General features: G+C 46.1%; 1 protein-coding gene across 1 annotated transcript; it reads right to left on the reverse strand.

The window, feature by feature from the left end:
- Positions 1–9,488: 9,488 nt before the first annotated feature.
- Positions 9,489–27,269, reverse strand: DRGX (dorsal root ganglia homeobox). The gene is made up of 6 exons (XM_075026925.1): positions 27,236–27,269; positions 24,240–24,337; positions 23,876–23,977; positions 21,066–21,238; positions 20,615–20,727; positions 9,489–9,754 (listed from the first exon to the last, which is right to left on the reverse strand). The coding sequence occupies exons 1-6, from the start codon at positions 27,267–27,269 to the stop codon at positions 9,489–9,491; spliced, it is 786 nt and encodes a 261-aa protein (XP_074883026.1).
- Between the last annotated feature and the right edge of the window lie 205 nt (positions 27,270–27,474).

The following is a 27,474-nucleotide window of genomic DNA, read 5'->3' on the forward strand; positions in this document are numbered from 1 at the left end:
ACCAGCTGGAGTACTGGCCCAAAAACCTACTGACACAGCCAAGTCACACCACCGCACCTTAGCAGGAATTTTCCAATAAAAGAGCTTCTCTGCTGAAAAAAAACCCCGCTGCTTTGACAACACTGAAATTGCTGGTAAAAAAAGCACATTTGGGGTGGTTTTTTTCAAACGCTGTCTTCTGAGCTGGGAAATTTGCTGAAAAATTTTTGAGAAGTCCCCATTTGTTTACATATATGTATAAGTAAACAGTCCTAGACCTTTTCTTTTGGATTGAAACAACTTTCTAAAGAAATCATTCATTTAAAAACATGTATTAAGAAGCTGAAACTAAAGCAAAAGTTTTCAAATATCTCAGAATGTTTCCAGTAGTCCAAGTTGGTTTATTACTTTGTGGTTTGTTGAGGTGAATATTGTTTTGGCTTTTTTTCCCCAGTGGTTGTGTTTTGGGGTTGGTTTTTTTTGTTTGTTTGTTTGTTTTTTTCCCAGTTTGGAATGAGGAAGAGACATCACCATCAGCAAAATGGCTATGTGAGAGAAAAACAGTTTCTGGTCCAGTCACAGACAACTGCTCCTAGTGTCGGCTCCCACCGATGAGCCACTGTGGAGCTCCCTCTTGTGCTGGACTGTCCGTATCTCTGGATACAGCTGCCATCCGCCCAGCTCCGTGCTGACGGTCTTGTTATTAACACTGAGGGGGGGCTCTTCCTGCTGCTAACTGTGTTTTCAAGTGGTAGAGGAACCTGGTTGTAGTTTTATATCCTTCTGGGCATCCAAGACATGTTTAATGGTGTGCATTATCTGCATCCCTGGAGTATACTAAGAGAGGTTATCTGATCGTGCTCAGTAGGACACGAACCACGTGGTTTACACTTGTCAATTTTTACGCTTCTCATCTGAAAAACCCAAACAACAGCCTGGTCCTTGAAAAGCTTCCAGCCACATTCCTGCTGTGAGAGTGGCACTAATGTAAAAGCAATGGTATATTCCTACTGTGCTTGAAGCACTCCTTCAGGGAGCACAGCTTTGTCAGTAAAACTGAGCTTTGTACCATGGCAGTAAGACCACCCTGTAAATAAATCGGACCCAAGTGGTAAAACAAAGGTTTTGTACATGTGACTGCATCTGTACTATCAGCTTTTGCTGGAACAACATTGTCAGTCAAGGTCGCATATGCTTGATACGGCTGAGCAGGAGGAAGCCCGTGATCCTCAGAGGCCATAGGTAAAACCACATGGATCCCAACGTGTGCTTTTTATTCTGGCTAATCTTAAATTCAGCCTGAATCAAACTAAACCCTCGCTCATTCCTAATTCCTCCAAATTAATGCTCACATTGCTGTGTATACACCGTTAACTAATGCAGCACACAGCAGACATCATCTTCCATACCATGCTGGGCTGTTTGAAGACTTTTCTCCCCCTCGCTGCTTATTGCTGTCTCTGCCAGGAGAAGCACTTCACAAGGGCTTCCCGGTCCGCCTGCAGCGAGCCCAAAATGCTCCCTCCTGCTGATAGAACAGTGAGATCCTGAGCTCAGGAAGAGGGAGGGTCCCAGGCAGAGGGCAGGGGGAGAGGGTGAAGGGAAGAGCAATGTACTTAAAAGGTGTCATCATTTACAAAAGTAACATCTGGCCAATGCAAGCCCATTTTGTGGCACATGCTAAGGTTTGCTCTCCAACAGGCCTTGTTAAACTGTGGCCCAGATATATCCATCCTGACATGCAGGAGCTATGAAATCAAGGCTAAATCACCTGCCCATGCGGTGGCAGTAGGAACAAGGTGTCTTCAGTACCTTGGCTCCTCCTTTCCTGGCTCATTAATGTAATTCTAAAATCTAATTAATAACATGACTCTCATTTATTCACTCCTTTCTGATTTTCACAGTGTCTGGCAAATGGTGTATTACAGAACAGAAAAGTGCCAATGTCACTAAAGTAATTTTAATATGTACCTGATTCATCGAGCTGGTGCAAAGGCATAGCTCTTAACTCACTGGATTATTGTTTAAAAAGTTTTATTTGATCCGAACTGGGCAGAAATTGGAAGATTTCCAGAGTTTCCCATAAACGAGGCTTCCCAGCCTCAGCAGCTCTCCAGACACTTGACATTTGTACAGAGCAGCAGACCTATGGCATTTTAACAAAACAAATTGAATCCAACCAACACTACCTCAAAAGAAAATTTCAGTGCAGATCTAGTGATCCCTTTGTGTGGGGCAAAGAGTGTCACTTGTATCTTCAGCTGTACTGCTCCTAATCTCTGGTGATGATGTGATGCAGCCGAGTCAGTGTGGCATTGAGCAGCAGGGTGACCCAGAGGTACTGAGGGGTCCCAGATGGCTCATGAGCCCTCACTGAGGGGACAGCAAGTCTCCCAAGCTATGGAGGCTGGTTTGGTTACTAAAAAAGGGGACCCCTTAGTAAGAAATACCTCCCTTTGGTACATCTGCACTGAAAAAAAGTTACGTAGGGCTCAGAATGGCTGGGCACAGTGCAAAGGGATAACTAGTAAGAAAGCACTGAGTAAGAAACCTTCCTTCTTTTCCTTCCAGCTTGGACCCAGGTTGTGAGCTCCATCCCACAGCCTCATAGTGGAGGTAGGGATAAAACATGCGGCAAGTCCTGAGCTTCACTGACAGAGAAACAGCTCTGTGGGGAGCATGAAGCTGACTCACCTAAACGCAGGTCCTGAGTCCCATGGAGGGAAACCCCACCAAAAAGAGATGAAGCTGCAGTTTGTGCATGCACACACACACGAATGTCTGGCTGCTTGTCTGTGTTATTTGTCTGAACAGCAAGCTGCAACATCGATCTGGATTACTCCCAGGTTCAGCCCCACAGGAGAAGTATTCAGGTATTTCGCTTTCTGAGTGGGATTTTGAAACCTTCCTTTCTGATCCCTGTCGAAAGGTGATTGTGAAATCCTCCCTGGAGAACCTCTGCCTCAATCTTAGTTAGGTTTATCTCTAAACACAAGTAATGGTTCAGAAGATAGATAGGACTAGCTTTTTTCTTCTGTACATCTTCCTTCCCTGCCAGCAGCCAATTTCTTGTGCACTGCTATAGAAATATTTCTAATAAAAACAAACAACTCCCAGGGACACTCCTATCCCTTGCTGTGCCAAGGACTGGTGATCACATCAGCGTCTTGGTTCTCAAGCATCTGCCAAAACCTAATGGCTTCAGCCAGCACGACGGAGCAAGGGTGAGCCAGCTGTGACTTAACAGGCAGAATTTAGGTTCCTGGGGAGTCTTCTTTGCAGAGATGGGCTTCTTCATTTAATGGGCTTTGGATCTTATTTAACACATCAGCTCATGTACAGTGCGGGTGTAAAGAAGCTGTGTGCATATAATAAAAAACCTCAGCCTATTCAATACCTAGGGGAGTTCTAATAAATTTGCCACTATAGCAAGTGTTAGTCTCTAGGGCCAATACTGAATGCTGGAGTTTAACAAACAAAAATTCTGAAGCAGGAGAACTGAAAGGTAAACCGGCTCATCTGACAAAGCAAGCACAATTTAATTAGAAATTAAAAGTTTCTCCTGGCCTTGACCAGTCCCAAGGTCCAGTGTCTCAGACTGGTTGTGTCTGGGCCGCCTTCTGATGGCTGCTCTCAGGGTGCATTTTCTGATCATACTATCAGAGGTCTCTGAACCTGGGCTGAAGGGCACCGATCAGAGTACGCAGGAACTTGCATCCCAGAATAGACCTTGGCAGCTACTGAACCATATATGTCGAGGCCATCCATGGGGCAGAAGATTGGTAAATCGTGAAGGATGACATACTTCCAGGTGTCCACCTGTGTATGGCATTAATGTCACAGTACTCTGGCTTGTGCAGGGGCTTAGAAAGCAGGGCAGTAACAACCACCCTGCCATTAGACCAGCCCAGAGAAGTGGGTATTATTTCCTCTGTACAAAAACAGAGATGTCGCAGTCTGAGGTGCTCCATGAGACAGTAGGGCAATTTAGATAAACTGTCAACTGTCCAAGACCAGAAGCAGCTTCAATGTTGCTGTCATCTTTTATGAGAAAATACAGATGCAAGGTAACTTGGAGGCCCATCAGAACAGATGTGTGGTGGACATTAGATCTGAAAGTGATTCAGCCTACAGAAAAAGAGCTGCCTTTTGTTGCTCTTCTTGGCTAAAATGACACAGTTGTTGGTGGTTTTTTCCTTCTCTGTCTCATGTTGTGGATGTTACAGCAGTGTTGAAAAAGCACTGACTACAGAAGAAACCATCAAGATTAAATACTCGAAGAGTTATTCAGGCCAATACTTTAAATCCTGGTGAGTTTTAACAAATACAAGTTTACTACAGGAGATACGTCACAGCTCCAAAAAATGGTGCTCAGACTTCTGAGATAGCAGACCAGCACCTACTTGTCTTGTGACAGAGAGCTTAGGGCTGGCAACAAGGACGTTGTGGTTGGATTATTAAAATATTGTTGACACATGACTGTCAAATAAGGCTGGATTTGCTACATACCAATGAAATTCTCATTCTCACAGGCCAGATCTATGTAAAGGCTTCTTTGGTTGGTATCAGGAAAAGATCATATTTTGTGGTAATATGGTCACCTGAAGTCAATATTTTACTACAGTGCAAAGGAAGTTTTTAACTGGAAATAATAAAGCATGTTTATTGTACTCTCCTGCTCTTTTATTTATGGCAGGAGTGTCAAACTCTTCAATGGAGAGGTCTGAATTATGTACTCGGAGCTCGGGTATCAATTCAGGGCTTCTCACTTCCCCTGCTTCACACACTGCTTCTACCACACAAACAGCCAGGCACAACAGGATCTTTATTGAATAACAGCTCTTTTAGAGGGAGAATGTGCCATAGCAGCACACCACAAGCATTTCATCTCCATCCCCTGCTCCCTCGTGGTCCACCCGGCAGCAAACAACTTCCTCCCACACTGTGCTGGCTTCTTTCTGCTGCAGGGAAGCAGAAAGCTTAAGCGCGCTGCAGAAGTGCAAACTTCCCAGAGATGCAGCCCTACCAGCAGGCTTTTCTCCCTGGCCCTGGCACAGGATGGGGGAGTCCTCTGGGAGGTGCAGAGAAGTTCAGCCCAAACTCACCAAGGGCAGCAACCTGTGGCGAACACAGAGGAGAGGGCGCCGACTGCAAGAAGGAAGAGTTTAATGGTATACCAAGACCTTTTTCTGCATGCACATGGCCTTCAGCATCATTGTAAATAACACTCTTAATAAAGAGCCAATTAGCCTAACAATCTCATTACTCTCCAGCATAGAGTGTAGGAAGGACTAGCCTATGGCATAACTGAGCGAAGGTGCATTCTCGGCTCCACGTTTCCTGCTATAGCGTATGTAGGCATAAGGAGGCCTAAATAGATGTGCAAAAGATAAAAAGCATGGAGAGCTGAGAGAATGGCATGCAACCTTATAAAGAAGGTCCCATGGCCTGGCGCTTCGCATCAACCCCCATTAACAGAACCCAGACCAACACGCTGCAGTAACCCCACACACAGGTCCTGAGCATCGACTCCCCAGCTGGCTCTGCCGTAGCCTCCCCCGTGCCAGGCTCAGCGCTGGGGCAGGGGTCTGCGCAGGGCAGGAGGGACTGTGGCGTGGGGACGGCACAGGCTGACAGTCAGCACCAGTGCTGGAGGCAGGACTGCAGGCTTTCCGCAGAGCGGTGAGTGAGGATGTCGGGAAATGGTCTGAGCCGGGAAGGTGGGGGATGAGGGGAAATCTGGACATTGTGGATGTCCATGATTTCTTGAGAAAAGAGCTCAGGACTGGAGACGCTTTGCCAAAATCGCGCAAGTGGCATTTGCACAGAGACTGCTCATGCTATGTGTAGCTCATGCTAGTATGGAAATTCACAGAGAATTACTGCAAGGCATCTAGTGACAATGCAGTAAGCAGTTGTTAAACAAAACATCTTTGTCTTACATCCGTCTCTCAAACCTTGGGCTTCCATTTTTCCTTCACAGAACTGAAAAAAATATCACGCAGGCTGATTTTGGAATAGCTCGCATGTAAATCATCCCCTTGTGCTTGGGCATCTCATGCTGGGGTTCAGCCTGAGTGACTTTTTATAGCTGAGTTATAAACTTTTAAATGCCAGACTTAATCAGAGCTACTGAGATGGCCATTACAGGAGTGGTTTAAGTGGCAGAGCCCTGATATATGATAGCACAGAAAGAAGGTAGGTGGCTCATCCGTGGTGGGCAGTCCATCTGGAAGGGAGCAGGGTCTGGTGTCTAGAAGCAGGCACAACTGAGACACAGATCTCTTGAGTTTGCTCTTGCCCTTGTGCTACTGCTCAGTGACCTCCAGCAAGTTCCCTTGGGCTATGCTGCCCTGAGCAGACAGGTTTCAGACCAAAACTTGAAAGGAAAATGTGGGTCATGGTGCCCTGGTTTCCCCAACATGCTAACGAGAATGCAAATATGTATCTGCCTCCCCTAGGGAAGTCACAAGAATTCTTGGCAAATTGGCCTAGGGTTAAACACAGTGTTGTGCAGATTCAAAACATGCAAATCCGAAAACTTCATTTATGGCTGACTTCTTAGAGCAACTACCCACAAAATCATACTGAATAATTATAATCACAGACACAGCAGACACTGAAAAGTCTAAAAGACTTTAGGATCAGGCTTAAGGGGGACTAATGCCACTTTGCTCTTAAAAGGAGGCTCTGCAAAACTTTGAGCCCCCTAATTTTGCAAGTTCTGAGACACCCAGCAGGTTCCAGCTGTGAATCTGAGAGCCTCCCCCACTCTGCAACATCTTTGTGGTCTAAGCAGAACTGGGCAGTCATCAATGTGAGAGCAGATGCTTGGACAGAGAAATTGATCTGAATGAAAACAGTACAGAACTTTTGGGGGTCTTCTTTCTAAATTTATTCAAGTATTAAACGAACAGAAACTACAGCATGCATCAGATACTTTTCTTTATTGTACAACAAAACTATGGACTTGTTTGTATTTGCAGCATTTCCAGCAACATCAGGCAGACTTGTCGATGTTATCCAGTTTTGCACAGTCACTAGAGTGTCGCATCATGAATTATTAAATCAGTGCTTCGTGGTAATACATAATTTCTTATCAATTATTCATGCTAATGTGCGTGTAGTTTACTTAATTGTGTTATTGACGATCAAAAGTAATTTCCTGAAAATCCTCAAGGACAGAAAATTTAATCAGCGTAACTACTTTTCAGATGCAATGCTGTTAAGTATTCTTAATTTGCTCAACAATTCACTTATTTATGTACCTTTCTGGAGGAAATACGAGTTTAATCAAACAATTAGATTGAAGAGTTAGTGTACAGAAGGGCTGAAGTTCAACTGAATGCAAGGTAATTATGTTGAAATGAAGTTGGGCCTGCCTCTTCGGAGTGGAATTTTTTTTTTAGTCTTTTTTTTGGAGACGGGGGCACAAAAAAATTATGATTGGGAAGATCACTAAGAAAACTGATTCTGTCTTCTCCAACCGCTCCCCACAACAAAGCACACAGCAATTTTTGTTTTATTTTGGTGGAAGAAAAAGGTTGTTGCTGTTGTTTAAACTAAGCCATGATTTGCAGCCAAAGAAGCCACCTCCACCTGCATTTCAGCAGAGCAGCTCGTGAAGCTGGAACACAAAGGCAGATCACAGACTACTGCATGTTCCCCCCTGCAATTATGACAGTTCAGGATTACCAAAAGAAACACAGTGTGGCAAAAGTAAGGCAAAATGACTCCATTTGATGAATGTGGGCCCTGTCAGACTTTTCTTTGTACTTGGATCCAAGGACAGACCCAGCAATGTCCCCTCTGATGGCTTGTGTCCAGAAGACACAAACCCCACCCTGGGGGAATGCCTGGCACCCTTCACTCCAGGAGCAATGAAGGTGCTTGGTGCTGCCAAGCCACCCCCTGAAGACCAGGGCTTCCACCCTTTGAATGGGTGCTGACACCAAGCCCTGCCTCCAGGAAAAGAAGCTGTGCACCAGCGGGTATGGGAGGGTCCTGCAGAGAAGTCCCAGGTTCTGTGAAATTCGTGGGCTGAGATCACTTAGGTGGGGGAGAGAAATTTTTGCTGCCAACCTTAGTCGGGACTGCCTTTCCAAGCACATCCCCAAGCTCAGATCCTGTGAGAAGCCGGCCACAACCCCCTGTAAAAGCATGTGCTCAGCACACTGCAGGAGGTCCTCAGCACAACGTGCAGGATCAGAGCTGACAGGAATCCTTCTACTAGCCTCCACATTACCTGGTCAAGTCTCAAAGCAGTGGTTTCACCCTGTTGTCCAGGGACATCTGTGGACAAGCCTAAGGAGTCTGCAAAAGGCACCTGAGAAAAGCAAGTCCTTGTCACTAAGTTTAAATCTGCATATGCATTTCCCATGGAAAAAATGTGGGGCACCCCAGATTAAAATGCCTGCTTTAGAGCATCAGATCTTAGTCTGCTTTGCTTTGGGGCATTTGGGGTCAGAGATAAGACTATATTTCCTGAGGCATCAATTTCTCCTTTGCACTGTGCCCATTCTGTAATAATTAAGACATTTTCATATCTAGATTCATTACGACAAGCCTCCAGTGAATGGAATAGTCTGATTTTGGATGGCATAAAGGTATATCCTTCCAAGCTTTATTTCCTCTTTATTAAAAACAAAACATGCAAGGACATATTTGCAGCATTGCAATGCAGGAATATTTTGGTTTCCAGTCTTTCTTTCCAAGAGAATGACACTAAAATACCCCCAGCTTTGTGCAGATCTAGACTCAACTGCACCCTCCATTAAATACCAGCATTACCATTTGAAGCCATGAATGCTGCTCTGGAGTCATGTGTCTTTTATGTCTAACTCAGGGAATGGCAAGAGTAACAGACTAATGTCCACATAGAGACTAGTGCAAGGATTTTATTCACGGCTTAACTGATCTCAGCAATTTCCCAGTAATCTACTCCATGGAAAGTTTCACTTTCGGGCAAAAGTAGGGAGAAGGGGAAAATTAAGAAGAGTTTCATTCTGGTTTCTGCTTTTCTTACACCTGGCTTGCCCGGGATAGATTTGCTTGAAGTCAAATCAGAAGACAGCAGGACAAATTGGTATATACCTGCATATTCCTTTACCTCTGCTGTGTGCGGCGGGGTAAATGATGCCTGGATGCCTCTCCTGCCCCGGACCTCGCATCTGGAAGTGCTGCCCTGCTGCCAGCCCTCCATCTCATGTGGGATGGGAAGCTGAGATGAGCAGGAGCAAGCCAGGATCGTTTCAGTGTCCCTGGGGTGTGAAGGGGGGCTAAAAACAGTTTCACGAACGTTTCCAAACACAGCTAGTGCCAATAAATCAGGGGAATGAACCTACAGTGGCGCAAGAAAAGCAAGGGTGTGTGAAAGGCAGCCAAAGAGGCCACTCAGATTTGCCAGGTCCCTGGTGGCCCCATGACATCCTGCTGGGGCACGGCCATGCTGCAGTTCACCCCAGCGGTGGGTCCCCGCGCTGAGCTGAGGGGCCGGCGCCGGTCCGGTCTCATACGCTCTTCTCCCCTTCCATGTGCTCCTTGGACGGAGAGGGCTGCTTGTCCTGGCTGCCCTCGGCGCCGGGTTTGGTGGGAGGAGTGGGGCTGCTGCTGGTGGCGGGCAGGAGGTTGGCAGACTGGAGCACAGCCTCCGAGTGCTCCCGGGCCTTCATGCGCAGCGCGGCCACGCTGGCGGTGCGGTTGCTTTGGCAGCCGTAGGTGGGCAGGAAGGAGAGGCCCATGGGGTCTGGAACGCAGCACGAGCACAGCGGGCTCCCTGGGGAGGAAGGACACAAGGCACCATCACTGATGGGGAAGGTGATGGGGACTGTCTGACTGTTGCCTCCATGGTCAGTCTGGAGAGGGCAGAGATGGGGTTGGACTCTCGAATGGCAACAAATCCCTCCCCTATTGACCTTTAGTGGGTACATAGATGTTCTCTGGATCAGGGCTAGAAAAGCCAGATCCTGTTCTGCTGCGGCCCACTGTGCAGGATCTTACACTGCGAGTCATCCAGGGTGACAAACAAAGTGAGGGAGGGCCAGCAGTCAGAAGCAAGCAGTGAAGTTTAGATCACACATGACATTTCCCCACAAGTGAGGCTGAGCTCATCCCCTGCATCTTATACCAAGCTGCTGCTCTGTGGCTACTGTCAGCCCCATGCTGGAGGTGTCCCCTGTCCTCCACCTGCACACTGAAGCTTGATCAATTTGGGCAGCTGCATTTGGTGGGGGTCCCATCATTTATCTACACCTGAAAGATGACTGCAGAGAGAAAGGTGAAAATATTCTTTCTGGTTATTATGCAAGAATTAATGACCCTCTCCTATCTCACTGTAAGATGAGATAGGCTTTTCCTTGGCCAGGCCCATGCCAACTATTGGCATCATGCCTACCTGCAAGGGTCTGTTCTGCCCTCACCCACCCAATGTCTGTGTTGCTTAAGGATGCCACCTCGAAGAGAATGGCCCCCAGAAGAGAGCCAAGGCCACCTAAAGCTGCTGCTGCTGACACAGCTTAAGAGTCCCATCAGGAGAGACAGGCCAGACCATCTCTACCCTGTCATCTGAGACACATGGGCTGTTCCCAGCAGGCAATAAAACACTGGAGAAAGGGTGAAATGGGTATTCCTCTCCCTTTTAAGCCAAAAGGCTCCCCTGCAACCCACTCCAGAGGCAGTCCTGACTCCACCAGCTGCTTCCTGAGCTGGACCACTGCAGGCTCTTCCTCTAGCTTATCTTCGATAATGCTGGGACTTGGACTAGTCCCCAAACAAGCACACCTGGAAGTGTAGGTTGACCACTGGGCAGGACATGTAATCCATCCAAAAAGCCACCCTGGTACCTAGCTTAGATGCATCTATTGAATGAAGGAGAATGTGTCAGAGGAGTAGGGAGGGGAGGCAGGGTGGAATGGTTGAGCTACTACTTTAATTTGCTCTCTGGTGAGAAACATTGGGTGACACCATTTTTCCACAGGTCTCAGAAGCCACGCAAACTCCACATCCTCTTCTACGTCCCTGGCAAAAGTCTGTCCTGTGCTGATATGCTACCTCCCAACAAGAAATAGCCCAGCTGCACACATCTTGACATGATGCAATGTCTTCCTCTGATCTTTCCAAGCCAAGGACTTGCTTTAATTTCTGCAGTTAATATTTGAGTTAAATGGCTCATGACTAAGTGATGGAACTAATAACCTGCAGGGAGCAGGTAGTCTTTCTTTTACACTTCTGCTCTCAGTAGCAACGGGTCAGCACCCATCTGCTAGGGATGAAGGCAGACAGTTGTTTGTTTTTAGGATGTTGGCAAGACTTCTACACAGCAATTGTCAGAGATTAGCAGCTTGCAGGTAACATTCAGGAAAAAGTACTCTTTGCATTTTAAAAAACAGAATCTACAAGGGACAAGTTATTAATGTACCTGGAAAGTCTTCTCTTGTAATACTCCTCTGCTAGAGCATATGATCAGCAAACCAACATTTCCATGGGTCCAGGCATTCAAATGAATTGCACGAGCAAGTTTCAACACTTGACTAAAATCCTCCATTTTTTGCTTTTAGCACTAGGAAGCTCAATCTTGAATTCTGTGGCTGCTTTGAGCAGGTCAGAGGAGGGTTTATAAAAAAATCCACTCAGTAACACAACCAACCAGTGCTACCACTATCCATGCTCATAAAATCATTTTTTGCCCTCTTGAATCACAGCCACTTCAGGGGTCCTAGATGGCCACTGTTTTAACAAGAGGGAGGAGAGGAAGATTGGCACTTCAGAGTCCCTACAGTTTGCAGCAGGTCTTTAGCTGCAGAAGCCACACAGAAGTCTGCTTTTTCACTACTATTAAGCCCCACTATCTTAAGGTTCAGCTCTGAAATGGCGGAGCATGGAGGCCTGCCTCTGCATCGGCTTTGCACTGCTGCTTTCTAATGCAACCTGAGTGAGACTTTCAAACGCGGCTGTTCAGCTCCCAGGCTGAGGGGAGGGCTAGCCCGTCTGCGGTACCTAATGCAAAACTGAGCACAGACATTGTCTGCTTAGTGGGAGGTGGGGGAAAGTGGAAAAGAGTCTTCCCCTTTTCAAAAGAGCAGGAATCAGCTCCATCCCCTAAGAATAATTTTCATTCCATTGTTAGAGAGGGATAAAATATTTATCAGTCTTCAGTACCAATCTAAGCTTTCTTAATAATTAGACCTGATATTACCTAGTGGCTCTGCAACCTGAGGGTGCAGTTACCTGTGGTGGAAACTAGGCTACCTCTAGCAATAATTCACCCATAAACCATTCCTTTAATCTTCACTGAGGTTAAAACACTTGCAAAGAACAGCCAACGCCCCCCAAAAAAGTAAAGTAACATGTCATTTGCTCCAGGGTCCAGCTAGAATACAGGAAAGTAGAATTTAGCTCCGTTTCTTTTTAATGTAGGTTGTAAGGAAGGTTGAATCTACTTTGCAATTGCTTCTGTCTGCAGGTAGTAGGTCCAGTGAAATCTGTCGGACTTTGCTGACACAAAAACCATGACAAACAATGGGAGACTCAGGAGCCAAAGGTCTCCACCTGCCCGTCAGTCAGCCCACGATGGACAGGGATGTGACTTTCACTGAGAAAGAGGCAGACATCAGTGTTTTTTTACATCATATTGCAGTAACCCTGAGTCCACAGTGGGAAAGGAAGGAATCGTTCCTAGTTATTTCAGATCCTCAGAGGAGTTTAGGCACCTAGCTCCCATCAAAATCAGTGAGGGTTAAGCTATTAGCCCTAGATCTTGATCCAGCTTCCACTAACGTCTATGACAGTCTGATATTACTTTAATGCCATTTGGATCAAGTTGCTACAATACGGACAGGGTACCATTTTCTTTCTTTCAGGAACTTACTGCCTCCTGTACACAAAATTAAAATACACAATTAGATTTCCATTAACTTAGAGCAAATTCTGCTGAATTGATCTGAACCTCCTTGTATTCCTATATGAGATCATACTTTAAATGCTCAGCCTGAACATAAATACTTAATGTAATAAATACAGTCTGAAATATTTGATCCACTTGGCAGTTTAATTGATCTACTACAGAGACTGACAGGAAAAATTAAATTAGTTCTGTCTTGTCTCTGCCAACATCACATTTCAATTGTAACAATATTTGATCTACATTTTTGGTTGTGGACTCTTCTGTGCAGTTCCAAGGTTCAGTTTCAGCTGAGAAGAGTGGGGTGGGAGCGGGGCCCTTATTGATACATAAGTATCAATATAATATATAAATAAATATATATTTACTATAAATATATAAAAATAAATATATATTTTAATATACATTTTGTATTTCAACTCAACAATTTAAAAATTTAATAGATGGCTTTTCCAAAGGCAAAACCCCAACTCCTTCCCTCTTTCAGTATTTGTGCATATCAGCATTTGATATGGACAGCTGAACAGCAACTTGACACAGATGGAAGCAAGGAAAACTTCCCATTTAAAATCCTCACCTGTCAATGCATGCTGTTTAGTTTACAGAGGAAATATTATGCTTGATTTAAGCATTGTTTTCTTCTGATAGTAGTCACATTGGTTTGCTTGAGCTCTAAAGCCTCATAAACTCTGAAATCACTTTCACAAGGGTTAGAAGGTCAACAACTTCAAGTTCATAGTGTCATTTACCCATGAAAGGTGATTCAAAAAGGGAGCTCCCTCTTGCTCTTCATATATGATGCCAACACTCTGTCTATTAAAGCCTGAGGCAAAAGCAGGAAAAACAAAAGTGTCTTTATCCAAACCTTCTTGAGCTCTGAATCAGGAAGGTCAGAAGAACAACAAAGGCATGAACTTAAAGCCTGAAATGGAGAGGCACCAGATGCTCCCAGTATAATTTAGGGTAGCCTGAAGGCTGCTAAGTTGTGGTAGATAGTTCCTCCTTCTAGTGCCTAAGCTGGTTAACTGTGGAAGGCACTCTGTGCTGCCCAGAGGCTGGAAGAGCACTCCAGAGCTGACAGCAGAGTCCAAATGTTACAATTTCACATCTCCTTGGCTTGTGAACCCTATATGTCCAATGAAAAGCTGGTGATCTGACTCAGTTGCTCTAGCAGGAGCCTTTTATGTAAATAACTCAACACTGGAACTGGAGGATTTCATCCTCCTTTATTCGTGCCATTAGTACTGTTCCAAAAAAATAATTCAGAAGCCAGGACCTTTCCTGTTTGGACAAGAAAATTGGCAGCAAAGCCCACAAGACCTGGGAGAACAGAACTAGTCCTTTGAATACTGTCAGCTCAGCAACCATTTACCACTCTTCCGTTCCACATCAAAAACATGATCTGACCCTAAATCCTGCTGACGTGTCACTCCAAGAGGGGTCAATAGAAACGCCTGCCCAGCTAAGGTCCACTAACCTAATCAAGGTTTGTCCTGGAGGAACAAGCCAGCACCCATTTCCTTCCCATGGCTCTTAGGGCTCCTAGTATCTGCATATTCCCTAATATTTGTGATAAAGAATAAAAAAATCTACCTGCAAGGTAGGACAATGCTAGAGTCAGGGACCTCTGATATGGAAATCAAAGTAATTTGCTTAAGGTCTGTGCATCTGCAGCAAACTAAAGAAATATTTTAGATTCTCTAAAGTCACAGTGACAGGTAAACTACGGAAAATGTCAAATAGAACCCACTTGATATATTTGCTATATTACATGAGAAAAGTCAGTAAGTCCATAATCGAGAATGACAGAGAAAATAAAGGACCTCTAGAGTTTTGAGTCCTGTTCCCCAGTCTTACAGTAAGCAGTGGTGCTTCAATTCAGTAAACACCAGTTCAAGGGTAAAAGTTACGTCCTTGAACACTTATTTCTCAGCCTTGGCAATGGGAATTGCCCACTGTAATTGAGTGAATTCTCTTCATCTTTCCGTAATAGAAATTGAAAAGGAATGGGTGGGCAGTTCTAGTTGTTGCGGTTTTTTTCCTGGATACTGCAATTAAGCCTCCCTAATATGAACAACAGCAACCACAGCAGCAACAAACCATAAAAGACCCTAATCAATGGTGCCCTGGAATATCCACTTTGATGTGCATAATGCAATCCTGCTTCTCTATCAGTGGTGTGGAGGTGCCGTGAAAACCAACTGAGCTATAACTTGCGCAGAACAGAGCTGTGGGTGAATTATGAAAGTAATTCCCTGGCAAGTGTAATTATTCCTCTCCTCATACACTGCACTCATCACAGGGTCTGGGGAAATTTCAACGGAATGTAACAGACACACTCTTGCCCTCAGCCACCGGAATGGTAGAACACTTCCGCTAAAAAACGGGGATTTTTGTTTACACACATTAATAACATCTTCTACATTAATGAATTGCATTCATGCTGTCATCCATTAAGAAGGTACTTTGAGGTCTCTCTCTGCACAGAACACTAGCTTCTCCTGATGACTCTATTGTTATACAGCCCATAAATAAAACAAGTATTTTCCCTTCATATTTGAGGTCTGCAATTAAATCTGCTAAATGGACTGCAGATGCATGGTTTACAGTAAGTGATTCATCTTGGAAGATCATGGAAATGTCGAAGTCACCACAATGAAGTAGCATAGTTGTCAAATTAGGACAATTTCAGAGAGTAACAAACACCAGAAATTTCATCTATGTGAGCCAACCTGTTTCCTGACTATGGCCAGTGGTGAAGAACTAAAACCCTGAAGTAGGAAACCCTGTATACCATAGAAATTATGATCTTATGTTAACTTTTCAAATGAGAAATTGTATTTCCTGAAAGAATAGTACATAGTGAGGTGATAAGGTAGCTAACAGATGCTTGCTCCTAAGTACAGCCTCTGATGTGCTGAACTTCACAGAGGGAGAAGATTCAGCTAAGGAAGGAAAATGTCTGTTGTATTACTGAATAGAGAATATTTGATAGAAACACAGAAAAACTGTCCAGTGGTAATACACTCTTCTCTGGAACACTCTGTGCTCTGATTTACAGTTCTGATTGTTATTGTATAGCCAGCCTGCTTTCTTCAGTGTCCTGTGGTGGTAATACCATCCCTTTGAGGACAAAAAAAGAAATCTCAATTTCAGAGACAGCAGAGTTCATGGGACATAGTGCTTAGGGAGAATAGCTTTCTTTTCATTCATCAGAGCAGATCTGGTCTCATGTTCCAACAATACACCCCATTTTCCTAGAAGTGGCACATGTGGGGTTCAGATGAGCGCTGCCTGTTGAAGAGTTGCAGAGCCACACAAAGCATGAGGCAAGCCTACAGTGCACCACACAGTCTTTCCAAAAGCAAAGTTGCAGGCTCAGTCCTTGCCCCATGCTAGGCTGTCCTGAGATTTCTTGTCTCTACTAGACCAACTTCATCATCAACTATTATATCCTTATACTACAAATTAGATCCAGGAACCACATGCCCTAGACACTTTATGCAGCCTTGGAAATCTGGGTCTGGAGCGAAGCAATCAAAGTCAGAGAAGGAGAAAGAGAGGTATTAGTTTCTTTACAGAAGACAGAGAACTCTCAGCTGGCAGAATGAAAATGGTCCCTGAGAGCATAAAATAATTATTAATTAGTTACATCGCCATCATCACTTGTTATTCACTGTATTGATTTTAATTGTCTCCTACTAAAGCATCAGTCAGATATTACTCACTGACACCAACGAAGTGTTGGCTCACAAGCCCAACAAAGCACATCTTGTCTCTTCAAAAGAATAAGAAAACAACCTAGACTTCCCAGTAGTATCTGATGTGCTGAGAGTGCCCATTTGTCTGCAGGCAGGTTTTACAGCCTTACTGAAGAATATGATTCCCTTTACTGGCCAGGATTGTTCTCCCAATGGTTGGAATACATATCTATTTATAGGATCCATATAGAGGAGCTGCATTTAATTTGACATTTGCATAGAAGAAAGCAGGGACATGCACTAATTGGTAGTGAAATGGTGCTTTGATTCTGGACAACTATTTTGCTTTTAAAAGCACAAAGAATTCCTGATTGTCCTGGTTTCGGGTGGGATAGAGTTAATTTTCTTTCTAGTAGCTGGTATAGTGTTATGTATGTTTTGCATTCAGTATGAGAAGAATGTTGATAACGCACTGATGTTTTCAGTTGTTGCTAAGTAGTGTTTAGACTAAGTCAAGGATTTTTCAGCTTCTCATGCCCAGCCAGCAAGAAGGCTGGAGGGGCACAAGAAGTTGGGAGGGGACACAGCCAGGGCACCTGACCCAAACTGGCCAAAGGGGTATTCCATACCATGTGACGTCATGCCCAGTATATAAACCGGGGGGAGCTGGCTAGGCTGGATCACTGCTTGGGAACTAAGTGGGCATCAGTTGGTGAGCGGTGAGCAATTGCATTGTGCATCACTTGTTTTGTATATTCCAATTCTTTTATTATTGTCATTATTATTATTATCATCATCATCATCATCATTGTAATTAGTAGTTTCTCCTTTTCTGTCCTATTAAACTGTCTTTATCTCAACCCACGACTTTTACTTTTTTTTTCTGATTCTCTCCCCCATCCGACTGGGTGGGAGGGAAGTGAGTGAGCAGCTGCATGGTGCTTATTCGCTGTCTAGGGTTAAAGCATGACTCTGGTAGTTTCAAAGCATGGTTGGCACAAGAGAGATACCAGGAAGAGCTCTTGATCATTTCACTCTTCAATGAAACTTGAAAAATCTTGGAAAACTTTACTACTTGCTGAATTTCTCCTTATCCAAGCAATCAAAAAACCGAACAGCTCAGAATTTTATGCCCTGTGCTGAATTTGATGGGATTCTGTGTGGCATACAGTCCTATGCCATCAGAATCACTGTGGCAGAGTCCTGTCGGCATTTCTGCTGCAAAATGTGACTAGATTCTCAAGGGAGAATCTTAGGTCACTTCATTAAGACACATAAGGACACAGACTAATGCCCGCCTAAATGTAGGGTTAGTTGTCCTTCGTCAGGCCTGAAGTGTACAAATCAGCTCCTAGCTCAAAGGAGGAAATGAGAAGGGACAAACAAACTGAATTCAGCAAGACAAAGAAGGTCATATAAAGGATTTGTGAATGCTGTGTCTCTCCCTGTCCTTTCCTTCCTTCCCACAACCATTAACTCTTCCTCCAGACTGACATGTGAGCTTGCTTGTGCTCTCAAATACATTGATTTAGGTGAACCATCATTCACCTGGTTGTTGCCATACCAAAGGAAAACAAAATGTGAATCAGGCCTGTGATAAATTTGGTCCACTCAGAACCTCTAGAGTTCATCCTGTTCATCATTGTCAATTAACGAGACTGAAGCTCAAGGTCTGCTGTGCACAGCCCCTACCCCAGCCCAAGTGAATTGCTCTTGGAGAAACAGGGAAAGAGGAACTTGTAGAGATGAGCCAAGGAAAGAGGAGAAAATACTCTGTATATAAATACCACAAGAAATGTGCTACAATTGTTCTTTGCCACCTTATGGAACAACAAATTCTTCCTCCTTAACCTCAAAGCCAAAATTTGACATTACTGAGGCCTAGCTGCTGAAGAAAAACATCGCTCCTCAAAGCAGCAGCTCAGTCTACCAGTTCCTTGCAAGTATAACAATATGCTGACAGGCATAGGCAGCTCCACAAAGTTCCTGGTAGGTGGATATGCAGTTGCAGATGCAAAAAAAGGTGGATATACGGATACAAATCTGTAACTAGATTTCTTAAAATCAAAATATACCACGTTATCACATGCCCTTGCATGTATCTGGAGATTTCTAGTGCCAGGCAGGAAATATAAACTGGTCATCTCAGCAAGGAACTGCATATGTAGCTGACACCATTCATCAAGAGAATACACATGCATCTGATAACTGACCATCCCTATACAAATTATAAAAAAATCTATATTAACATTTGGGACCAATTTTTCAGGGACACTGCCTCTTAGCCTGGGCAACTGACTATCTAATAACTTTCTCTACAAGAGATTCAGGAGTAGGATTTTTCCTGCCCCTAGGTTGTAAAACTGCTATCAAGCAAAAAGGAGCAAATTATTAATTTCTCAATTTAGTGGCTGAGCTGTAAAATAACAGAAAAGAATATCTGGAAATCTTCCAAATAAATAAAACTAAAAAAAACCTTATGACAATTTTTTTCATTCATTTTTATTTCATTTTGCTTGTTTCTTTTTTTTTTTATTTGGGTTATTTTTCTTAAAATTTAGCTACATTTAAACATGAAACACGTGAGAACAATGTATTGATGCATTTAATTTTCAAAATGCTTAAATGGAAATTTTAAGAAAAAAAAAACCAACACCTTACTTCCATCCAAAATTATTCACTGAACACAACCCCATTTCCACAACTTTCAACCTGCCCGGGACTATGTTTATCAATGACCTTTTTGCCTGAAGAATTTCACCCATATCTACTCCAGAGAGGCTGTTCCTGCCCAGTGAAGGAAGCCAAATGTCTCTGCCTTAAAACTTTGCAGTCACAGAGCAGACACGAAGAGGACTCATGCAGTCCAACAGCCACTGCCCATTTACAGGGTTTAGGTTGACAGTCATCCTTTAAGTTTTAGGGTTCAGGTCACACCTGTGTGTGACTTCTTGATTCAAAATCACAGGTCCTACACCTATCAAAATACCAGTAGCTGTATGGTGTGTCTGGCTTCAGCTTTTTTGAAAAGACAGGAGGGAAGGGGGAACAGGGAGCAGGACACTGGACTTAATGCAAAACTCAGCAGTTCCAAGCATTTACTTCAGGAATATACCTTGGTAATGCTGATCTAACTGGAAATAATCACGAAGAGCATGAGGTATGCCAGAGAACATAGTGAGAGGTATCAGAGGACATTTGTGTTCATAGTGGAGGGTCTTAAACTGGGAAAGTTTCCTCACAGATTACTGCACCACATTGGGGCACAGAGTAAATGTATGTGCCACTTTGTGCTTGGCAGTGCTATGAGGCTTTACATCCTATAAATCTATAAATTGAATTCATCCTGCTTACACCCTTAGTCTTATAAATTGTTAGACTAGGAACAGCTAATGGATCAGCTGGTGATTTATTTTTAAAAGATGCATACTGCTGCTTTTTGGGAACTGAAAGGATATGGATATACCCTGGATATACCCTTCCTGAAGCCTGGGTCCCAGGTAATAAGGATTTACTTTCTATCCTCCCCTGTCTCCATGCTCACACTTTATTGAAGTTCTCAAAGCGGACATACTGTTCAAGAAGAGAAAGGTCTGGCATTGTGCAGAGATGTACTGCAAAGGAAACCACATGCAAAGAGCAGATGAGGCATCAGTAACAGTGCCAGGTAATGTATAATGCAAAAGGATATGTATAAGTAATTTATTAGTATAAATTTGACTCTTAAAAGAAAGCATATGCAAGGAAAACTCTAAGGAGAAAACCCTACCTGCCTTGCTTCTTGAGACAAACCCTGACCTCACTAAAACTAACCAAGTAAAATGAAGGAGCTTCACCACAAATACTGCTACAAGTTACAACAGGAGACTCACTCCTGTACCTGCAGCATCAGTCAGTGCAATTACTGCCAATCATAACAGAAAGAAGGATCCATCATTTCCCAAAGACTTCCCTGCTGCCTCAAGTGGGACCATGCTGCTTAGCTTGAAAGAGCCACTCTTTGAGCTTATCCCTGAAGTTAAACCAAGTCACTTACCTTTTAGAGAGGCGACATGGGATAAAGCTTGTGCATAGGTGGCTGTGTTGAGAAGAGTCCCCGGCAGGCAGGAGGGGAAGAAAGGTCCTGTAGGACCTACTGCTCGGCTCAGGCTGATGGAGAAGAGAAAACAAGTTCCTTACAAAACTACAGAACTAGTTGGTTCCAAAGACAGCATTTGTGCATGCACACAAACACATTGGTGTCTCAGCATCCAACTAGATGGGACCAAGCCTGGATAACATTAGCCTCCCAAGGCCACCAGCTTTCAGCGTCTCCACAGGGAGCAGTGAGTTGCAAGAGAGACAGCTCATCTTCTAATGATTTGGGCTCTACCTGAAGATGACACTGTGTAGGTCAAGGCTTAGCAGCAGGCAAGTCTGTATATATACATATGTATGATGCATGCTTGCCCCAAAGAGACGCAGTTGATAACATGTATTACTCTTACCTCTGCTGGATCTCCAGACCCTCTTTTTTATTCCTGGTTTGATCTGCTGGAGAAGGGGAATTTAAATTCCTTGCAGGAGGAGCCACCTCAGCCATTGTTTCCTTAGAGCCCTCTTGGTCAGAAGCACCCCTCTCTGTTTTCCTCCATTTAGCTCGTCGATTTTGGAACCACACCTGGAGCAGGAGAGCAATCCAGGCTGAATACCATGTTTAGCCAAATGCAAAACAAGGAAATTGTAAATTGTTACTTTGGTGAAATCAGTCATTTGGAAGCTTGGCTAAAAATTTCTCTTATTTTGTGTCCCCACTGTTATTCTAGTTGAGCCTTAGGATTACATTTGTATGTGGAATATTTCTGTGTCTGGAAAACAAGACAGGAATGTCTAAAGACATTCAAAAGGCATGTTAAAAATGAAAAAAAAAACCATAAAAAAAAGAATTTTGATGTTACTGTGCCAGTTAGCAAAACACTTAAACGTGTACTTACCTTTATGCACACATTTAATTCTCACTGATTTCTATCTTTTAACACATTTAAAAGCCTTTTGTATAGGGATGGACTTAAATATGTATCTAAGCACTCTAGCAAAACCATATATAAGTCTTTAAATGAGCTGCTGCTAGAATCAGAGAGGTCAGAAATGAAAAGGTATGTATTAGGCCATCTTATCCAGCCCATTTCCTGGAGAGGACTGATATTTGCTGTTATTCCTCTGATGTATTTGTCCAGTCTGCATTTAGACGACTCAAAAGGTGGTAGATACTAATTTTGGAAGATCATTCTGCAGTTTAATATACACCATTTCCAAAACTTACTTTTTCCCTGTAGCGCAATACAAATATTCATGTTCTTGATTTTATCCCTTGACTTTGAGTCCAAACACTTTTTTTTTTCCATTTACCTTGGAGCTTATGCCCTGAAAGCACTTTATTTGAGGTGGAAAATGCCAAGCCTCTCTTGAGGTCAGGAAATCCACATTTTAATACATGACTTCAAGTATAGGCGAGATTGTTATTATTATTCTCCTCCTCCAACTCCATTTTAGTTAGCTGCCTTTTAATTGCATGTATCAGCAAACGTTGAATAATGATTTTATCTATATTCTAAATTTAGAGCAGTTAAATGCAAAGCAAAATGCAGACACTTTCTTGTGTCTTAATTGAATGAAGGTCACAGCTATAACAACATTTAATTGAGCTATTTTTCATTATCATATTTTAATGACTTTGCACTGACAGTTCGCCTGCTTCTGAGGAAAGAGCATGATGAAGTCGTTTATTTCCCTATTTAGTTATTGTTTGACAACATCATCTTCGATTAAGACTCTGCTTTATAGCACATTAATCATATTTGAATGAGCAAGGGGTATAAATGTAAACATATCTCCCATCCTCTGTGTTTCCCCATGTCCCTGCATGAAAGCAGGCTAAACAAATGCTTGCATCTATTGTCTGTTTGCATAATAGCCAACAACAAGGCTAAACACCAGTCCTCAGCAATCTAATTGTCACCACCCCTATCTCACCCTTGCACCTTTCAGGAAGAAGTTATGATCTTCCACTTCTGAATGCTCAATAATTGTCCCATTTATCTCAATTTGCAGTTCAGTCTTTAGGCACCAATAGCCAAAATGGCATTTTTTATTATTTTTTTTTAAGCCAGTACCTACAATGCAGTGGCAAAAGGAGATTTTCATTTCCAAATAATAATCAGTTTAATTTGCCCGCATATGACCAATGATTCATGTTCAGATTTAATAATCAGGATCGCATAATCTGATTATAGGAGAAATAATTTGTTTACAATCCCCAATTTACTGTGGTGAATTCCATTATCTCTCTTCAGCCATTGGGTTTTAAGAGATACTAACATGACCCTAGGGAACAAAAGGCAAGCTATTATATTTCCTACAATTAGATCTTTGCATAGTCTTAACCCCGAGCACCTAAATAAAAATAAAAAAAAATACAAAAACAGCGTGCAGAAAAGCCCCATAAATAAAATGAATACATAATTGTGTTCAAAAAACGGTTTGCAACTCTGTGGTAGATGCCTGCGGAGTTACAGGGATCCATCTCTGACAACTGCAGGACTGCTGTTCTTAGCAGAGCTTGTAGACACACAAAGTTAATCCCTGGATATGGAAAAGCAAACATCTGGATCAAAAAAAAAAAAAAAAGTGGGGAGAAGGAAGGAAGGAAGGAAGGAAGGGAGGAAGGAAGGAAGGAAGGAAGGAAGGAAGGAAGGAAGGAAGGGGTGGAAAAGAGTGGGACTGAAAGAGAGTAATCGTGGCCAATGGTATTTATTGGATCATATTAACAGTGAGGGAATTGCTTTGCAGGCTCTTTAGCTGTTTTAATTAAGTGCTTAGAAAGAAGGAGAAAGAGAGAAAAGTTGAAGAGGTGCAGAAGATTTCTTCCTGGCAGTTGGGCTCCCTGCAGTTGACTAACCCCATCGCTCGACAGTGGTCATAGTTGCTTTGGAGAATCACGTCTCAGCTCTTTTCTCCACACACACACCCCCTCCAAAAGCAAGGAAATGGATGTGCATTGATGTAATTTAGTACCTTGGAGACGCGGACAAATTAGTGTAGAACATTATCACTAGTTAATTATGAATGACCGATTAATCAACCTAATCTAATATTCCACATTATGTTGATGTTATTAAAGTGCATCATGAAAATGACAGATCGTCTTCATTTGCGTTCTTTGGCCAAATGTGCACTCTGCAGTCATGATGTCAAAAAAAAAAAAAAAAGTTTGCCAGTTCGAATACCCAAGAGTTAAATAATTCCCCAGAACGTTTACCTGCACCCTGGCTTCCGTGAGGTTGATTTTCATAGCCAGCTCTTCCCTAGTGAACACATCGGGGTAGTGGGTTTGGGCAAAAACGGCTTCCAGTGCCTCGAGCTGGTGGAGGGGAGAAGAGCAAACACATCTGTCTGTCAGGGGCAGGGCACGGCTTGGGGCGCGGTGCGGCCCGGGGAGCTGCCGGCCCGGGAGGCGTCCGTCCAGCTGCCCCACGGGGGTTTCTGCGAGGGATGGGGACGCGGGGCCGCCCGAGGCAGCGGGCCGGGCAGGGAGCCGGCGGGGGGGGGGGCGGCGGGCAGGCAGGGAGCAGGCAGGGGGCAATCGGGGCGCAGGTCGGGGGCAGAGAGGAGCAGGCTCCTACCTGCTGCAGGGTGAAGGTGGTGCGGTTGCGGCGCTGCTTCCTACGCAGGAACCCGTCGTCGAAGTCGCCGGCGGAGTGACCTCCGAAGGGGGCAGCTCCTGCGGGCGGAAAGCCGCGTTAGGGGCCGCGGAGACGCAGCCCGCCCCGCCGCGCCCCGGGGGCGAGGGGGGGCAAAGAGCCGGGAGCCGGGGCCGCCCTCGCGGGGCCGGCGGCTCGGAGCCGTTCGGGAGCGGGCGGGGAGCGCCGCCCCATCTCCGCGGGACGCGGAGCCCCGAGCACCCGGGCCGGCCTCGGAAGCACCGCGGGATCCCCCCGGGCAGAGGCTGCCCGACCGGGCCGGCCTCGGAAGCACCGCGGGATCCCCCCGGGCAGAGGCTGCCCGACCGGGCCGGGGGGTCCTGCCGGCGCCTGGGGGTCCTGCCGACCTGACCTCACCCCGCCGCGGGTGAGGGGCAGCCCGCCCCGGGAAAGGGTCCTTTTCGGGACATTTGTGTTTTAAAAGGACGAAGAGACGAGGCTTTGACCTAGGCGGCAGCTCGAGCTCCTAAAAGCCCTGTCCGTCTGCCGGGAGAGCAAGGGGAAGCCCCCCGGGAGTGGAACGGGCAGGACCGGGGCCGTTGGCCGTTTTCTGCCCTCACTCCCACACGCCCTCCGAGCCGCCCCCGCTGTGCTCGCCCGCCTGCAGGGAGGCCAACCGCCAACACGGGCACGGGGCTTCGTCCTGCGCCGAGCACCGGGGGCGGCGGGAGCGCTCGAGGGGCTCGGCCACGGCTGAACCTCCGGGAGCCGGCAGCGGGGCTGAGGGAGAGCCCCTGCCCTTCCCCGACCGGGGGGGGGCGGGTTGGGGCGCGTGTCAAGGGGCCCAAGGGAGATATTGGGGCACTGTGAGTTTGTCCCTGGTCGGAGGCCGGGAGAGGGCAGACGGCCCGCCGGGATGCAAACCACTTTCCGTGGAGCAGCCTCCGGCCTTCGTGGCTCCCCCAGTTACACATCACGGGTGCCCCGGCTGAAATGCTGCCCTCCCTTTCTGTCCGCTGACAAAACAAGGTTAAAAAACCAAACCCAGCAAAAAACCAAAACCAAACCAACAAAAAAACACAGAACAGAAAAATACCCAAGCCCACAGAAGTGTTGCTGACTGTCTGCAGGACCCTACTCGCAGACTTGCCCGGTGGAACACCCCGGGCCGGGCCGGCCCCGCCTAGGGGCACAGGGGCTGGAGATTGCTGCTCATCTTGCAGCATCATTTGGAAAATAAACACGACCCCCAGCCCTCTCCTCGCACAGAGGGAGGGCTTGCTGCGGCCCTGGGAGACGCTCGTCAGAGAACAAAATACTGTTGCGGTGACCTCCAAAGCCCAGTCACTTCCCTCCAGCACCGCCGGGCCTCCCTGGGTGCCCGCACCCACCGAAAACGCTGGCCGAAAAGGGCTTTTCTGTTACCGCTTCTTCGATTTGGCGATGGGTGCATGTTTGGGGCTTTTTTTGGACGGGGGGATCTATTTTTTTTTTTTTTTTTTACTTGGGATGCTCTACGCTGCTTTCACCCGTTAGCAGGGCAGACAGACCACCCCCCCGCCCCGCTGCCGCCCACGCCGGGAGAGCGAAGGTCCAGCCCCGGCCCGCTGCCCACAGCCCCCGTCGCCGGGAGAGGCTGCAGCCTGTGGGGACCTCTCCCCGGCTCGGGCCGCCAAAACCAGGCACCAGCCCCAAACTGCCACCGGAGAAACAAACAAGCAAGCAAAAAACAACCAAACAAGAGCACGTTTCCAAAGCTGTCTGCCAAAAACTAACGAACAAAGCCGTGCCGGCGCTCAGTGGCACAGGCAGGGGCGGCAGGGCGGGCTGGCCGGGGGCGGAGGGACCCCCGGCACTGCCTAGCCCAGCCCGGCTCCCCCGGCCGGGCCGGAGACAACTTTGCGGAGCGCATTTTCCAGTCGGCGATGCGCAGACCGGCCTGGGTCCGCCGGCAGCCGTGTTGAAAAGAGGGATGACCCTTCCCCGGAGGAGGATGAAACCTCTGGACCACCTCTTCCTGGCAGCGCTACAGAGAGGAAAGCCCCTTGCTCGCCGGGTGATGCCCATGCAAGGAGCGGGGTGGGCGGGCAGGGGGATTTTCCGGGGACGGGCCCCTTCCCCCGCCGTGCAGCCGCGGCGAGCACCGGCAGTACCCGGGCACGGCAGGACAGCCCGCCCGGAGCTGAAGTTGCGCGGCCGAGGCTCCGGGGATGCTCCCCGCACTACGAGCGCTGGTCGGAGGGAGCGGATGCAGAGGCCACATAAGCGGGGGTGACACGGGGAAATCCCGAAGGTTGATATATTTTTAAAAGAGGAAACAAATAAACAAACAAAAAAAACCACCCCAAACAAAACCCTCTGATCAATAACACAAGGAAAAAATCCTCCCAAATATTTATTTTCTGCTTTTTTTTTTTCCAGTCGTGCCGCATCTTTCCCTATCCTCCCGCAGAATGTTTGTAAAATAGCATTAAAGATTTATGCGGTCCCTTTGGCTGGAGGGAGGAGGCGTGACCACGTCCTGAAAGTGTCCCGATTACAGCCATGACACCAACATCTGCGCTGGGAGGGGAGAAAAGCATCTCTTTCGTAGCCTGAGGCTCAACTGTGGGATCGCTATCCACAGAGGGGAGGCAGGTGGCAAAATGACGGGGGTGGGGTGTAAAAACAAGGCCTTTCCAACAGGAATCAAATTAAAAAAAAAACCCATGCAATCCTTCTTTCTCCATCCTGTGACAAGAGGGGAAAGCTGGGCGCGGGGAGGGGGGTTAGTGCTGTTTTTTCTCAAGGAAAAAGACGATGCACTTTTATATTGAGCTGTATCTATAGAGCTGCGTCTTATCTCAGCACATATCTGTAGCCGGACAGTCTTGGAGCAAGTCAGACCACAGTTTCTCTCTCCATCCCCCAGCGCACCCCCATCACCCCCCCCGAAGTTCAGCTCTTGTACTTACACGTCTCTGTGCGACAACACTCACCCTCTAGCTGCGGGGGGCAGTGGAAGTAGAACATGGCCCTGCGGCCGGGTGGGCGCCCGCTGCCCGCCGCTGCGAGGCCGACGGCGGCCGGGGCCGGGGCCGGGGCCGGGGCCGGGGCCAGCCCGCGGGGCGCGGGGCTTCCGCGCACTCCCCGCACCGACACAGCGGCACCAGCTCCCCAGCCGGGCACCGCCACGCACAGCCGAGGTGTCTCCTGCCGACCTGAAGACAGAGAGAGG

This window comes from Buteo buteo, chromosome 4 (assembly GCF_964188355.1).
Source record: "Buteo buteo chromosome 4, bButBut1.hap1.1, whole genome shotgun sequence".
Taxonomy (NCBI): Eukaryota; Metazoa; Chordata; class Aves; order Accipitriformes; family Accipitridae; genus Buteo; species Buteo buteo.